A 14,438-nucleotide genomic window follows, 5' to 3' on the forward strand; every position below is an offset into this window, starting at 1 on the left:
CCAGCCTGTGGCTCCCTGACTCGAACCCTGGACAGTGGCATTGGGACCTTCCCGCCCCCAGACCACAGCAGCAGTGGGACGCCCAGCAAAAATCTCCCCAAGACCAAGCCCCCACGGCTGGAGCCCCCACCCGGGGTGCCCCCGGCTCGGCCCCCACCCCTTACCAAAGTCCCCCGCCGGGCTCACACGCTGGAGCGGGAGGTGCCCGGCATGGAGGAGCTGCTGGTGAGCGGGCGGCACCCCAGCATGCCGGCCTTCCCCGCGCTGCTCGCCGCCGCCCCGGGCCGCCGGGGCCAGAAGACCTGTCCTGATGGTGAGTGTCCAGCCGGTGGGTGGGCCGGCCCAGGGAGTGCCCCGGGGTGAACTCCTGCGCAGCCTGCCCCCCACCATCCGCCTCCCCGTTATTCCTGAACAGATTCCTGTGAAGACCCTGGCCCTCCCCCTGTCCAGCTGGCCAAGAACTGGACCTTCCCCAATGCAAAGGCAGCCGGCAGCGCCTCGGACCCTTTCCTGTGCCCACCCCGAGAGCTGGAGGGGCTGCCCAGGAACCCCATGGTGAGAACTGCAGCGGGGGAGAGAGCACAGGCCGGGGGTGGGGGGGCAGGAGGGAATGATTTGGGGAGACCAGGTCCTTCAGTGAGTTGCAGCCTGAATCTCGCACGGTTTGCAGAACTGAGCGAGCGCCCCCCTCTGGGCAGCCCAGGCACTGCCCTCACACACCCCTCTTGGGGAAATTCCCGCCCCCAAATCTTGGTAGACTGTGCTCAGCGTGCCTCCCGCCCGCTTCCTCCGTGGACCCCTCAGTGGACCCCACCTGCAGCAACCGCCAATCACGGGGGGCTCGGGCTGAGCCCCGTGGGGGAGGAGCTTCCTCCTGAGCGACCCCTCCCCTCCCAGGCCCTGCCCGTGGACCGGAAGCGGAGCCTGGAGCCCGGCCGCCCGTCCCCGACGCCCCCGTGCCCGGCGTTTGGGGGGAGCCGCACCCCCAGCACCTCGGACATGGGCGAGGAAGGCCGCGTGGCCAGCGGGGGCCCCCCGGGGCTGGAGACCTCCGAGTCCCTCAGCGACTCGCTCTATGACTCACTCTCGTCCTGTGGGAGTCAGGGCTGAGGGGCTGCGCCACGCGGCCGCCCCCTCGCTGGAGCTGACCGGCCCCGACTGGCCTTCCTCGGGCCCCTCCCTGAAGGGACCAAGGAGGCAGGTGGAGCCCTGGCCCACCCCCCTGCCCCCCACTGCTGTGGATGAGGTGACCGCTCTCAGCTCAGGGAGAGACCCACCCTTGGTCCCTTCTCTCGCCGAGAGTAAGGCTCTTCCTCGGGGGGGGGCGCGGGGCGCAAGGCCGCTGTGCCCAGCACCCCCTCGAGGCTGAGCCGTCTTGTGGTGCTGGGCTTCCTGCCCGCCGGCCGTGCCATCTCCGCCCCGCCTGGCTGCTCCCCGCCCGGGAGCCTCCGCGGGCCAACCCCAGGCCCCCGGGCCGGCGGGGTTTGGGGGTGAGGGGGACAAGTTGCCTTCTCTCTCTGTCCGCCCTGGTCCTCCCTGCTGTCTGAATGGTGCTGCCCTCCCCTGCCCCACGTCTTTGGGGTCCATTTGTCTGTCTTTTTTTGTTGTCGTTTTTTTTTACATTAAAGCGCCTCGCCCAGTCCTCATCCCCTCCCCGCATCGCGGTTAATTTATCTGTCGTTAAAAATGCGGCTGCTCTGCTTTCAGCCTCTGCTTCCGCCGTACCCCTAATAAAACGTGGAGGCCCCTCCCTACCCGCGCCTCGGCTTGTTCTGTGGAGGGCTGGGGGGTGGCTGGGTGCATGGATACTGTGTGGGCTCCAGGTCAAGGGACCTCTTGGACCTGGGCTCTGCTCCAGGCCCCCTGGCAAGGCAACCCGGGGAGCTGGCTGGAGTCACCCTAGGATTAGGCCTGGAATGGCGCCGGGGCTGAGGGAGACTCCCTTGGCCCAGGGCTTGGGCAGGGCTGCCTCTGGGGGAGGGGGATGGAGACGGTAGACAGAACATGGCCTTAAACCCTTCCACACCAGTTGGGCTAGGAACACAGACGTTTACCTTAGGGGCTTAGGAGTAAATGGAGTTAAGTGACACCTCTTGTTCCTACGAGGGGAGCATAGCTGGGATCAAAGTGTGGCTACCCTCTCTACTCTCTCCTTGAGTGTTGGACTTTCCCAGATCCTCGTGCTCCTATTTCAGATTTCAATCAGAAGTGCCCCTGGCTGTAAAATTCCAGTTTAGGAAGGGGGGGTAGGGAGGTAGGAATGAGGCTGTGGGGAAGGGCCCAGGCTTCCAGGAGTTATTTCAGACTCCATAGGCCACGAAGTCATGGCCCCCCAGTTCTTGGATTTCCTGTTGGGCATGAATCTGGGCAGTAGCCTAAAGGTGCACCCAGTGGCAACCAGCCTGCCTCACGTTGGCCAGCCTGGGCTGGGCCTAGGAAGGCCCCTTTTCTGCCCAGTTGCAAGGTGTAGGGTGGTTTGTCCAGAGCACCCACCTGTCTCAGCCTGCACTTGCTGCCTCCCCTTGACTTAACAGCTCTGAAGGCCGCCTAGGCACCAGGAACTCACAGGAACCCCTGACAGTTCGTGCCCATGGGGTTGAGGGGGTTGGGTGGGAGTGGGGCACTGTAGTGGACATGTGCTCAGTGTGTCCCACTTGTTAGCACCACAGGCTTGCCAGAGCCAAGGTCAGGGGTGTGTGGACAGTGCATACTGCTGGGCCCACTCAAAACTTAGGTATGTGCAGCCACTGTGGAAAACAATTTGGCAGTTCCTCATAAAGTTAAACAGAATTATGATCCAGCCATTCCACTCCTAGGCGTATACCCTGAAGAACTGAAAACAGGGATCCAAACACACTTGTATGGAATTGTTCAGAGCAGCATTACTCACAATAGCCAAAAGGTAGAAACAACCTAAGTACCTGTCGGTAGACAAATGGGTAAATAGAATGTGGTCTAGCCATACAAAGGAATATTAATCAGCTGTAAAAAGGAATGAAGCTCTGATGCATGCTAAAACACAAAGAAGCTTGAAAGCATTATTCTAAATGAAATAAGCCAGACACAAAAGGACAGATATTGTATGATTCCACTTAGATGAAATTCTAAAATAAGGAAATTCATAGAGACAGAAAGTGGATTACAGGCTACCAGGGACTGGGGAAAGGGAAGGGTAAATGGGGAATTATTGCCTGATGGGTACAAAGTTTCTGTTTTGGGTGATAAAAGAAGGTGGTAGTAGTAGCACAACTTTGTAAAGGTATTAATGCCACTTAATTTTACACTTAAAAATGATTAGAATGGTAAGTTTTATATATAATATATATATATATTTTTACCACTATTAAAAAAAAGAAGAAAAACCCCAGTTATAGCTGAGGTGTGCCCTGAGCAGACTGAGGAAAGTTGGGGATGGGGAGGGTGTCAGCAGCTCCTTTTATTCTAGCTGCTTCCAGTGGTGTCTCTCCAGACACCATACTCCATGAGGACAATGAAATAACCACCATGAAAATAAACACCTACCATGTTGCCCAGCCTCACAATTCCTGACCCCACGTGAGCCCTGCCAGAGGAAGCATCACCATCCTCATTTTACAAATTGAGGCTTGGAAAGATTCCATGATTGCCCAAAGCCGGGAAGTGATGGAGCCTTTTTGGGTGTAGTTCCTTTTTGGGTGGACAGCTTTACCTTCTTCTGCCTGGACTTTCATCTTTTTCGGCCTATGCGTCATTCCTAATGGATGGGGCTTGAGAACCCTGGGCTGGAAGCGGAGAATCTTGGCTACCCAGTATGGTTTTGGGAGGAAAGTTTCCTCCCTCCTCCAAGTCTTGAGTTTCCTAATCACAAATGTTAGAAAGCTGGGTCGGTTTAGCTGCCACCGTCTGCCTTTCTCCTTCCCTCTTTGCTCTTTCCACTGCCTTCCCCAATCCCGCCTATCTCCTCCATTTCCTTTGGTTGGTATCATCAAAAAATTGAACAAGTGTTCAAGAAGGATCAAATGAGAAGTCATGGTTTTGTTTGTGTCAATGTCCCATTGTCTCACCTCCATCTTCCAGTCCCAGGTCCCTATCCCACTGTGCCTTCTGCTTTTATGGGCTTAAGTATGACATTACCAAGCTGCAAACCTCTGCCTCTTGCCAGGCAGGCTCAAAGACATGTACATTTCTTCTCATAACTACTTATATTTCTTGGTTTGTCAAGCCCCTTTCTTGGTTTGAACCTGATGGGTTACCTCATTTCCTTGTTATAATAGAATTGTTTGCCTGCAGGATATTTATCATATTTCCTTTCCAGGAAGGAGCTTAGCATGGTAGGTTTGACCCTCTACTCCACCTCCTAACAGTGGAGACTGAAGGGTCAGTCCACATTTCTGTCACCAGGGTCTGGTCAGTCTGCTGCCGGGCTCTCTGCTCCAGTGCTTGAAAATGCAGGGGGCCACTGCGGTCTGTCGGCCATTGCGGTCCCCGGGACAATGTAGCAGAATAGGGCAGCATCGGTCAAGCCTGTTGCCCAGAGCCAGCACTTTCCACCAGCTGTTCCAAGATGGGTAATTGCCCCAGCATGCTCGCTAAGGGCCAGATGAGCCATCCTAGCAGCCCATAGAACCATGTGTGGCCCCATTCTGTGGAGGGGGACACAAAATTGACTTTTTTTTTCTTCTGAGCAAGTAATTTATAAAAAATGCAGCAAGTTTTTAAGTGATACAAAATATCATTTTCAAATCAGCATCAAAAAGTGAGTGCACAATGACACTCAGTTGACTCAATAGAAAATGTTTAATGAACTAGTCACAGAGACAGTCAGTCGAAGGAAGGCAGAGAAACTTTGTCTTGTAAGGACTAGAACTGAGGGGCTCCATAATCATCTGGCATCCGTTCAATGTTGTACCTAAAGTTAGAAATGTACATGATAGGAACTCTGGGGATCTTTCAAATTCTTCACTTAAGGTCCCGGTCAACCGTGGCCACAATGTAACACTTAGGCTGAGTTACTGTCTGTACTGAACAGTCATCTGCATAGGTTCCTTTGTGTGTGCGTGGTAATCATTCAAATCTTGGATCCTTGGTGATCCTTAGAGCTACTGGATAATTCTGTCCCAATTTTTCAATTTCAGCCATTACACAGGGGTGATGTGTACATACATTACAAGGGATACACTTGGCATACAAGCAGTCCATCATTGCACTAAATCCAGTTTGGCTTTAATGGAAAAGTTGATAAAGTTGGTACCTACCAGGATGTGGTAAGGTGGACCCAGCTGTGTATTATATTGGAAAAATAAGCAGGAAGGGTGTGGAGGCACTTCTCTTTCCTTGAGTGCACTGGGATCTTTCTTTTCTTTCTTTTTAGGTTTTAATCTATCCTCTTCTTTAAGCCTCCGGTCTCTGAGACTAAGCATTCGCTTGATGGTCACATACTTCTTTGCTTTCTTTTGCTTCCCCATGTTCACGCTGCACTCACAACTGACTTTTAAAATGCTGCAGGGAAACCCATTCCTCCTTGTCCTTCAGTGAAGGGTTTGGCTAAAAGACCACTTAGTTCTCCCTGTGACTGAACACTTCACATCCCAGTTGGCAACATCTGCTCACCAAATTAAGGTGACCACACTGTTTTCTCCAAGAACAGTGGGTGAATGTTTGCCTGCCCATTGTGTGTGACCGATTGTGCCAAGTTTCCTGAACAAAGGAAGCCAGAACTGCCAGAAATCCCTCAAATGGCATCAAGATCTCAGCAAAAGACGATGAAAAGGTTTCAGGTTCCACTTTACTGGGCACTCTGCCTTTTGCAGGAAGAATCCCAAAATGTTAAATCAAGGTTTTCTCTGGGTGGCCAGTGGTTTTCTTCTTTTCCCTTTTCCAGATTTTCTACAAATAGCATGTTTGTTTTCTTTTATCAAAAGAAAAATCGTTAAAAAGAGACAATCATGCTCTACAGTCAACTTTAGAAATATAGTCCCAGTTCATAATCATGTGTGAATTAATTCAATCATGGAAATAAATTTAAAATAAAGCCACATGAATTTGAAATAAGTATAGGTGAGCATTTCTATGATCTTTGGGTGGGGAGGGATTTCTTTTAAATTAGTTTTTAAATTATTTAAGACATAGAAATCATAAACGCACATGGTCATGGTAAAAAATAAATAATCAAAACTGAATTGAATGTTATATGAGGAAAAGGAAGAGTCTCTTTCATATTCCAGCCTCCAGTTTCACTCCCCAGGCAAAAGCCCAGTTAACTGGTAATTCTGTCTGACATTTTAAAAATACACATGCACATAAACATGCTTTTGTTTACCTTTTATTAGGCAATGAGATTTTCTATTACTGATCTGCTTCTTCCTTTTAGCACTTAATACATTTTGGAGTTCTTTCCGAAGCCCATTATTATACACAGAAGTCCATTGTATGGATGTGCCATGTTTATTTAAACCAGCTCCCAGTTGATGTGCAGTTGGGTGGTTGCCAGTTTGTTTTGTGTTGTTTTGCCATGACAGACAGTGCTACAGGGAATATCGCATCATCTTTGGCCAGTTGTGTGTTTCTACAAGATAAATTCCTATACATGGAATTGCTGAGTCATAAAGTATGTTTAATTTAAATTTCTGTACATATTAACAAACCGTACTTCTGCCGATCATACTGAGGTGAGACTGTCTCCCCACACCCTCCACGACATTGAGTATTATCAAACATTTTATTCTTAGCCAATTTGATAGGAGCAAGAGATCATGCAGGGTCTTGTAAGGGTCTTGTAAGGACTTCGGCTTTTACTCAGAGTGAAGGGGGGAGCCTCCGGAAAGTGACGAGAATAGACTATGGAGGGCAAGTACAGAAGCAGGAAAGCAGCAAGGAAGCTTCTTCAGCAAAAGAAATGGTCATGACCTGGAACATTGAGTTAAATAAAATGTACTGTTAAAATTAATTTCACTTGTTTACTTTTACTCTTTTTTAAATGCAGGTACTACAAAATTTTAAATTACATTGGTAGTTCATGTTTTATTTCTGTTAGACGGCACTGTTATATAGAGTGGTTGGGGAAAGCCTCTCTATCAAAGTGACATTTCATCTGAGCCCAGTGGGATGGGTGTATATGTCATGAAATGCAAGATGGGACAGGTGAGAGGCCGGCAGGTGAGAGCATTCTGGGTGGAAGGAACAGCATGTCAAAGACTCTGAGGGGAGAAAGAGCTTGGGTGCTCCTGATGAAGTTAAAAAAGTCAGATCAGCTAGAACACATGAACAGGGTGGTGAGGGCACCAGCTGAAGGCCCAGCCTGTACCTGTCTCCCTGAAATCCGTGGTGGAGAATTTAGATTTTTCTCCAAAGGGTAATGGGACCCCTTTTAAGGTGGGTATTATTGGCATCCCATTTTAAAATGAGAAACTGAGGATCAGAGTTCCAGTAACTTGCCCAACATCAGAGCTTGTACGTGGAAGAGCTGTGATTCCTCCCAGGCAGCCCAGCTCCAGGGTTTATTGCATATGGAAACCAATAGATAGGTTTCACAAGAAAGATTAGAAGAAAGGTCTCACGTCTGTGAAGGCACAAATGAGGCGCTTTACAATAACAAGGGTAGTGAGAACTAAACAATACCCAACTAAGCTCCATATCTAAATAAGACTATAAAAACAGAAAGGAAACAGGGCAAAAAATACTGTCTAAAGTCGATTTTATATGCCTGACAATTGTGTTTAAAACCGGCACAAATAAACTTATTTGTTGATATAAAATAGAACATAGAATAGCATGCATTGTTTTATTTAAGTCTTTTAATATTATTAAACTGACAGGGAGTTTATACCAAAGTGAAGTTGACATGGATATGGGTAAAATCACACCCTAATCGTAGAGAATAGCCTGTAAACTTGTCTGCCCTTCTCCCCCCTGACAACTGTAGTTTGATGGTGGAGAGACTGGGCTCTGATCTTGCAAGGTGGCCAGTGGCCGCCACGGGGAGGAAAACATATTCTCAGGATTCCAGGCCCCAACCTGGAATGCATTTCTTACAGAAACAATGTAACAGGTAGAAGTGAAATTCCCAGGTCAGCCTGCAAAAGCCAAACTGATATGGCACTGCCCTATGTTTCAGCCACCTTTTGACTATGTTGGAGCTCAGTAGGCTTTATTGGGTTTCTCTGGGTTGACCAAAGAACCTTAAAAACTGGTTTCTAAGATGAGGACTTGTCAGTACATTGTTTCAAAATAAAAGCTATTAAATGTCCATTGTTTTGAATTATATCACAATTCGTAACGTTTTAAAAAACACAGACCAAGGAGAGCATCAAAATACTGAAGAACAACATAGTCCAGTGCCTGTTACCTGATTTAACACAAGTTTCATAAGGTTATTCATTTAATAGTATCTTCATATATAAAGACTTTTCTTTCTCCATTTAAGTGTCCTCAAGCAGGTTAGCTGACTAGTGGAGGAACAAAGGACATAAACAGGAAATCGTCTCTGATGAAGAGAAACTTGACTTCGGAAAGGAGAGATGGTTCCTGGGTTTTAAGATTCCAAACAGTGCCAAGAAAATCAGTCAAAGGAAATTGCAATAAAATTTTACAATGTTCAAGTTGGAAAAAAAAAAAATCAAAAAAAAAACTGGCCCTCAAGTAGAGTTTACAGCTCTATGCTGAAGGTACTAATCAGCTAACACTGCAGTTGAGGGAGGTGGGAGGGTCCTGAGAAATGCTGAAGCACCGCAGATCGGAGAGCCACCACGGCTGAACACAGAAGCGGGTTTCCTGAGATTTTAGTAGAAGTTTCCACCCAGGGAACAAAAAGATCCCAAGGCGATCTTTTCAGCTTTCTCTTGGATACATTCTGTCTGGTGAGACAGCAAATGCATTTCTATTTTTTTCACTCGCAACATCAACTGTATTTGTAGGGGGTTAGGGAAACAGTTGAATGAGAGACACAAAACTGGGGAGACAGACAGGGTGAGAACACCTCACCGTCATCCTCTCCATCCACAGACTCTGGACCCAGTTCTTCATAATACTTCTCCAGGGTGGCCAGGCCTTCACAGGCCTCAGGGAACAGGACCCCTTCCTCCATGCTCTTGCCCACATACTAGTGCATGAAGATCCTCTATGGCAGACAGCAGGTCAAACTTGTGGTCAAGGGGGCCCAGGCCTCAGCAGGCAGGCTGCCCGCTGCACCACGGTGAGGGGCTGGTAGTCGATGCCAACCTTGAAACACTGGGTCCCAGTCTACAAACTGGCTGATGCGCTTGGTCTTGATGGTGGTGATGGCGGCATTCAGAGCCTTGGGCACCACCTCCCCACAGTAGAGAGTTTATCAGGCCACGTGCTTGCCATGGCAAGAATCACACCTGGTTGGAGGGTTCATAGTAGGCAGTGGTCATCCCCTCGGTGGAGGCAGTGGCCAAGAGGTCACCAGAGGTGGTGGGTGCAGGTGTGGGGCTCCAGAACCGGATAAAATGGAGGGGTAAAGGGCCAGGGCTGGGACTTCAAGCAACCAAAGTGCAGGAGAGCAGGGGAGAGGATGTGAAAGCTAGAAGGGTGTGGGCTTGGGGTCTGAGAGTAGAGAACGGACTTGCATATCCGCTGCAGGTGGCTGGAATGAGGCAGAGGAGAAAGTCCCCTGAGGGGAGGTCAGGGAACTGAGAAGCTGGGTGGCGGGGGTCATCCACAGGAAAACCAAAGTATCCCAAAGTGACGTGGACACGGAGGGAAAGGAAGATTGGAGATAAGTCTCCGATTAATGGAGGAGTGTGAATGGGCGGGGTCACATCAGGTGGCTGAAGTCACCAGGAAAACAGGTTTCAGTGGTTGACATATGTAGATGGAAGCCAACAGGGTAGCACTGGGGTCCTTCTCTAAGGCAGAAGCATTCTCAGCAGTTACTCAAAAATCGCCAATATACGTTAGCTACATATACTCTTTGTTTTCCAAATCTTTAAAATTTAAAAAAAAGTAATTTTTCACAGAACAAGCGGGATTAATCTGTTGCCACCAGGGGGCGCGTCGTAGGCAGTACCCACCTGAGTTTTGCGGCTCTGAACTGCCACCATGTGGTGAGATGAGAAAATACAGGATGCCCTGTCTTCATTTGTGACCAACCCATCAAATCCTGACCACTCTTCCCTCTATGCTTACCCACCCACTATGTGCTTCAGACAAAGTATGGAGCATATGAACATGTGGGCTTGATGGACGTAAAGTTTTCCTTGCATGGCTGTTCTCTGGGACAGACCCTGCCAATCCTGTCCCCCAATTTGGCATCTTGGTGGGTGCCTTTCCTGCAGCCAGTTCCGAGGCAGGCTTTATTGGCAAGAGGGCGGGAGGGTTTCTGGGCATTGTTTTGGCTCTCTCTTCCTGACCCTTCTGAAGTCAGGACAGCAGGACACCACCACCTGATGACCTTTCTGATTCTTTGTCCCTTTTCTCCGCCTCCCCCACCAGGGCCGCCTCTTTCATTTCCAGCCACTCTGTGGTTTATACAAAAAACATTTGTTGGGTACCTGGTAGGGGTGAAGCACTGAGCTAGATGCCAACAACCCAGAGATGAATGTGGCATGCCCCAGCCCTTGGAGCTCACAGTTCTAGTAGCTGATGCCAGCCAGTCACTGGATGATCGTAGGAAGGTGCCAGGTGCTACAGAGGACCCAGAAGGGGCTCCAGCCCAGGCTTGGTGGCTCAGAGCCTGCTTCCTATGAGGGTGATGTCAAAGCGAAGCCTTGCAGGCAAAGAGGGTAAGGGTGAGAGTTCTAGGCAGAAAAATAAAAATGCCAAGGCCTAGCAGTGAGGGATCAAATGGAACTTTCTAGATGTTCAAATAAGTTTTTAATGGATGGAGCAATGAGAGGTGAGAGGACAGAGGTAAGCAGGAGCTCTGAAAATATGATAAGTCCGGACTTTGTCCTGACAAGATGAGCCATTGAAGAGTTCAATACTCATTTAAATGGCCCCTCAAATGATGAGGTCCCTGGGATTCCGTTGGGCTTGTCCCTTCTCACTCTGAATACTGTCCTTAGGTGTGAGCTGACTCACTTTTTTTTATACTTATCATTTTGAAATACTTTAAGACACAGAAGTTGCGAAAATAGTACTGAGAGTTCTTGTGCACCCAGCATCTTCCAGGAACAAAATCTTATGTAATTGTAGTACATTATCAAAACCAGAAAATTGACATTGATATAATACCATCGACTGAACTACATACCTTATTCAGATTTCACTAGCTTTTACATATGCTTTTTTGTTTGTTTGTTGTATAGTTCTATAAAATTTCACCATGCACATAGTTTCATGTAACTCTTCTTGCAATCAGGATACAGGATACAGGTGACTATTCTGTCATCACAAAACCTTCACACACAAAAAACAATCCCTCATTTACCCCTTAATAGTCATATCCTTTCCCCAACACTCATCCCTGGTAACCACTGCTTTGTTTTCTACCACTATAATTTTGTCAGTTCAAGGCTGTTGAGTGTTCTCAGAACCTGTGGCTAGTTGCCCCCAGGGACCAAGGAGGAAGCTGCAGTGCCTTTTTTTCTTTTTTTTTAAAGCAGTTTTGTTAAGATCTATTCCCATACCAAATACTCCACTCAAAGAATACAATCAAGGCTTGCTGCAGTGCCTTTTATGAACTGGCCCTGGAAGTCATGCCCAGTTCTGCAGTGTTCCATTGGTCAGACACGCCAGCCTTGCTTCAGTGTGGGAGAGAACACTAAGAGGGCTCAGCACCTGCAGGGAAGTTTCATTGGCCCCCAAAGGTTCAATTTTCCCAGTTGTCTTTCTCTCTCTTACTTATTTTTAATTTTTTTTTCAGTTTGTTTATTTGAATCAGGGTCCAAACAAGGTTCATACATTGCATTTTGCTGATATTGTTCAAAAGTCTCTTTTAATCTCTAGTTTCCCCTCTTCTATTTGTTTTGTTTTTGTTCTTGTTTCTTTGCCACTTTTCTTTAAAGAAACCAGGTTCCTTGTCCTTAAAGTTTTTCACATACTGGATTTTGCTGATTGTGTCCCCTTGATGTCACTTAACATGTTCCTCTGATTCCATCTTTTTCCTGTAAATTGTTATAGATCTAGAAATAGATGATTCAGATTCAGCTTTTTGTTTGGGATTTTTTTCAAGAAAACTTAATTGGTAGAGTTGTTTATTTCCACCAGGAGGCATATAATGTCATAATACAGTGTCAATGTTCTTGACTATTGATTACCATTGCCTATCTTCATTATTTCATCGGAGGTGTACAAAATAGTGATAAACTAACTCTATACTTCCTTTATTAACTGGAATATTACTATACAGAGAAGTTTTCACTTACTGACTTTTTGATTACCCTGAAGTACAATTAGTACAGAAAAGAAAAAAATAAATGCTTATTTCTTTCCCTTTATTAACAAATATTCAGAAGTGGTTAGTTTCTTAGCATCCTCCAAAGGTGACCAATAAGGTATTTTACAAAATCATCATGAACTTATGGATTTAAAAATATTTGATTTCAGTCCATTGCCGTTACCATTTTTATTGGTGCTCAAATTATCCCATCTTTGGCCAGTGAGAGCCTCTTTAGGTTGGCTCCCGAGTCCTCTGAAACGATTTTTGATAGCTTCTTTGCTTTCTGGCACATTATGTTACAGGCTCATCTTCTAGATTTCCTGCTGCTGACCTGGAATCACCATTTCTCTAAGGAGCTCTGAGTCCTTTTATTGGGAAATGCAGCCCCCTCCCCACTCTGTTTATTCTCCAGTCACCAGAGACATAAAAGGCCCACCCAACCACTCTTTTGCTCAAAGCCCTTCAGATTGACCTCAAGACAAAGTCAGCTCCTTAGCACAGCCTACCAGCTCCTCGGTTAGTTGGCACTTGTTTACCCCTCCCTCCCATTGCCGACTAGTCTCCTCTTGGAACCTTACACTCCAGAAAAATCTTTCTGCAGCTCCCTGCTCTGGCCATGCTGGATAATGCCTCTGTGACTTTTCTCATGCTAACTCTTGGCCTGAAATCATCCACTCCCACCACCACTTGGAACCATCCTTCCAGATGTAGCTATAGCTCAGCTATCATCCTTCCCTTGAACCACCAGGCTAGGTGCCTCCCAGTGTTGTCTCATGGCCCCCTGTGCTTACTCCTGAGTAAGGACATAATGCTTATGTGCAGCTCTCTTTATCTGCCGAGTGGAGAATGACTAAAAAGCAGGAACTGTCTCATCCATCTTTATCACCAGCAGGGACGAACATTGCCTGGCACCTAGTCAATGTCCCCATCTGATCATGCTGCTTACACATGAAGACTGTATCTTCTCCCCCCAGTGTCTTCTCCACTATAGTTATGACTGCAAGTCTGCTAGGCATGGAAGATGCTGTTGTGTCGTCCTCTTTTGTTTAATTTGTAATTGCTGGGTTAGTTGGGAAGAGGACTAAAGGGGTGCTCACTCTGGTTACAAATATAACGGATGGGGAGATTTTGCTCAAATCACCTCACACTTCCCTCCCATCTTGGCTAAAGCTACAGCCAGGATGTAGGTCAGGACAGAAAAGATGACACCAGCCCAGAAGGCATTAACCTCAGTATTCAGCCTGCATAAGCTAATCTTGAAGAGCAGAGGCTCTGGAGACAGTGCACCTGGATGCCACTCAGATCTGCCACTGCCTGTTGGCATGGCTTTGGATTGATTATATGTAGTAAATACACAACCTAATTTTTTGACTATTGGGAATATTAAATGAAACAATTCATGTAAAGCACTTTGCAGTGCCTGACACTGTAGGCATTCAAAATAGGCTATCGTCTCCCTGCCCCCTCAGGAATAGAAGGCAGCACAAAGATGAAATTGGGCTTTGAACAGCCTTTGAAACTGACCTTTTTAAAGTCAGTGAGAAAAGGGCAAGATGTTTAAAGAACACTCTCCACAAGTTGGGGAGGGAAGTGGCCATGCTTTGCTGAGGTGGGGACATGGGGAGTCCAAACAGGGCAACTGGGAGTAATCGGGATGAACCAGCCGGAGTTTTAACAGTCAGGTCCTAAAAGGAAGGTCTGTGTCTACAATGAACGTGACAGCCAAAGCAGACACCAGAAATGAGTAATCGGATTGTATCGCAAGCTCTGGTTTATTATTTCATGTATAAGCTCTATGAAGTTGGGGACGTTTTATTTTATTCACTGATGATCCCCAGCACCTAGAATATAGCCTAGCCCGTAGTAGGTGATAAAAAGATAGTCATAGAATCAACTTCTATAGCCTGCCTTTTTTCCTTATGCAACCTCAAATTTTGGTTGTACACTTGAACTGCACATGTTGCTACCACCAGAAAAGCCTACTTAGATAAAGGCAGGGGTTGCAGAAAGGAGTGGGAAAAGGCCTCAGCTGTATTTGAGAAAATTCCCAGCATTTATGTGTAGCAAGTTGGGAGCTACAGAATGGGAGGCCTATGTGAAGTCCTTTTTGCTATTTACA

At 47.3% G+C, this 14,438-nt stretch overlaps 1 protein-coding gene and 1 pseudogene across 1 annotated transcript in view; one reads left to right on the top strand and one right to left on the bottom strand.

Annotated features, from left to right (window-relative positions):
• NCKAP5L (NCK associated protein 5 like) overlaps positions 1–1,754 on the top strand; it is a 29,308-nt gene extending 27,554 nt beyond the window's left edge. Inside the window, 3 exon segments of the mRNA XM_037845857.1 lie at positions 5–313; positions 416–555; positions 898–1,754. Of these exon segments, the coding sequence (XP_037701785.1) occupies positions 5–313; positions 416–555; positions 898–1,110 (662 nt within the window). The 3' untranslated portion in view covers positions 1,111–1,754.
• A 3,085-nt stretch (positions 1,755–4,839) lies between these two features.
• Positions 4,840–5,444, bottom strand: LOC119541226 (annotated as a pseudogene).
• Positions 5,445–14,438: the final 8,994 nt, after the last annotated feature.

The sequence above is a fragment of the Choloepus didactylus genome, chromosome 8, assembly GCF_015220235.1.
Source record: "Choloepus didactylus isolate mChoDid1 chromosome 8, mChoDid1.pri, whole genome shotgun sequence".
Taxonomy (NCBI): Eukaryota; Metazoa; Chordata; class Mammalia; order Pilosa; family Megalonychidae; genus Choloepus; species Choloepus didactylus.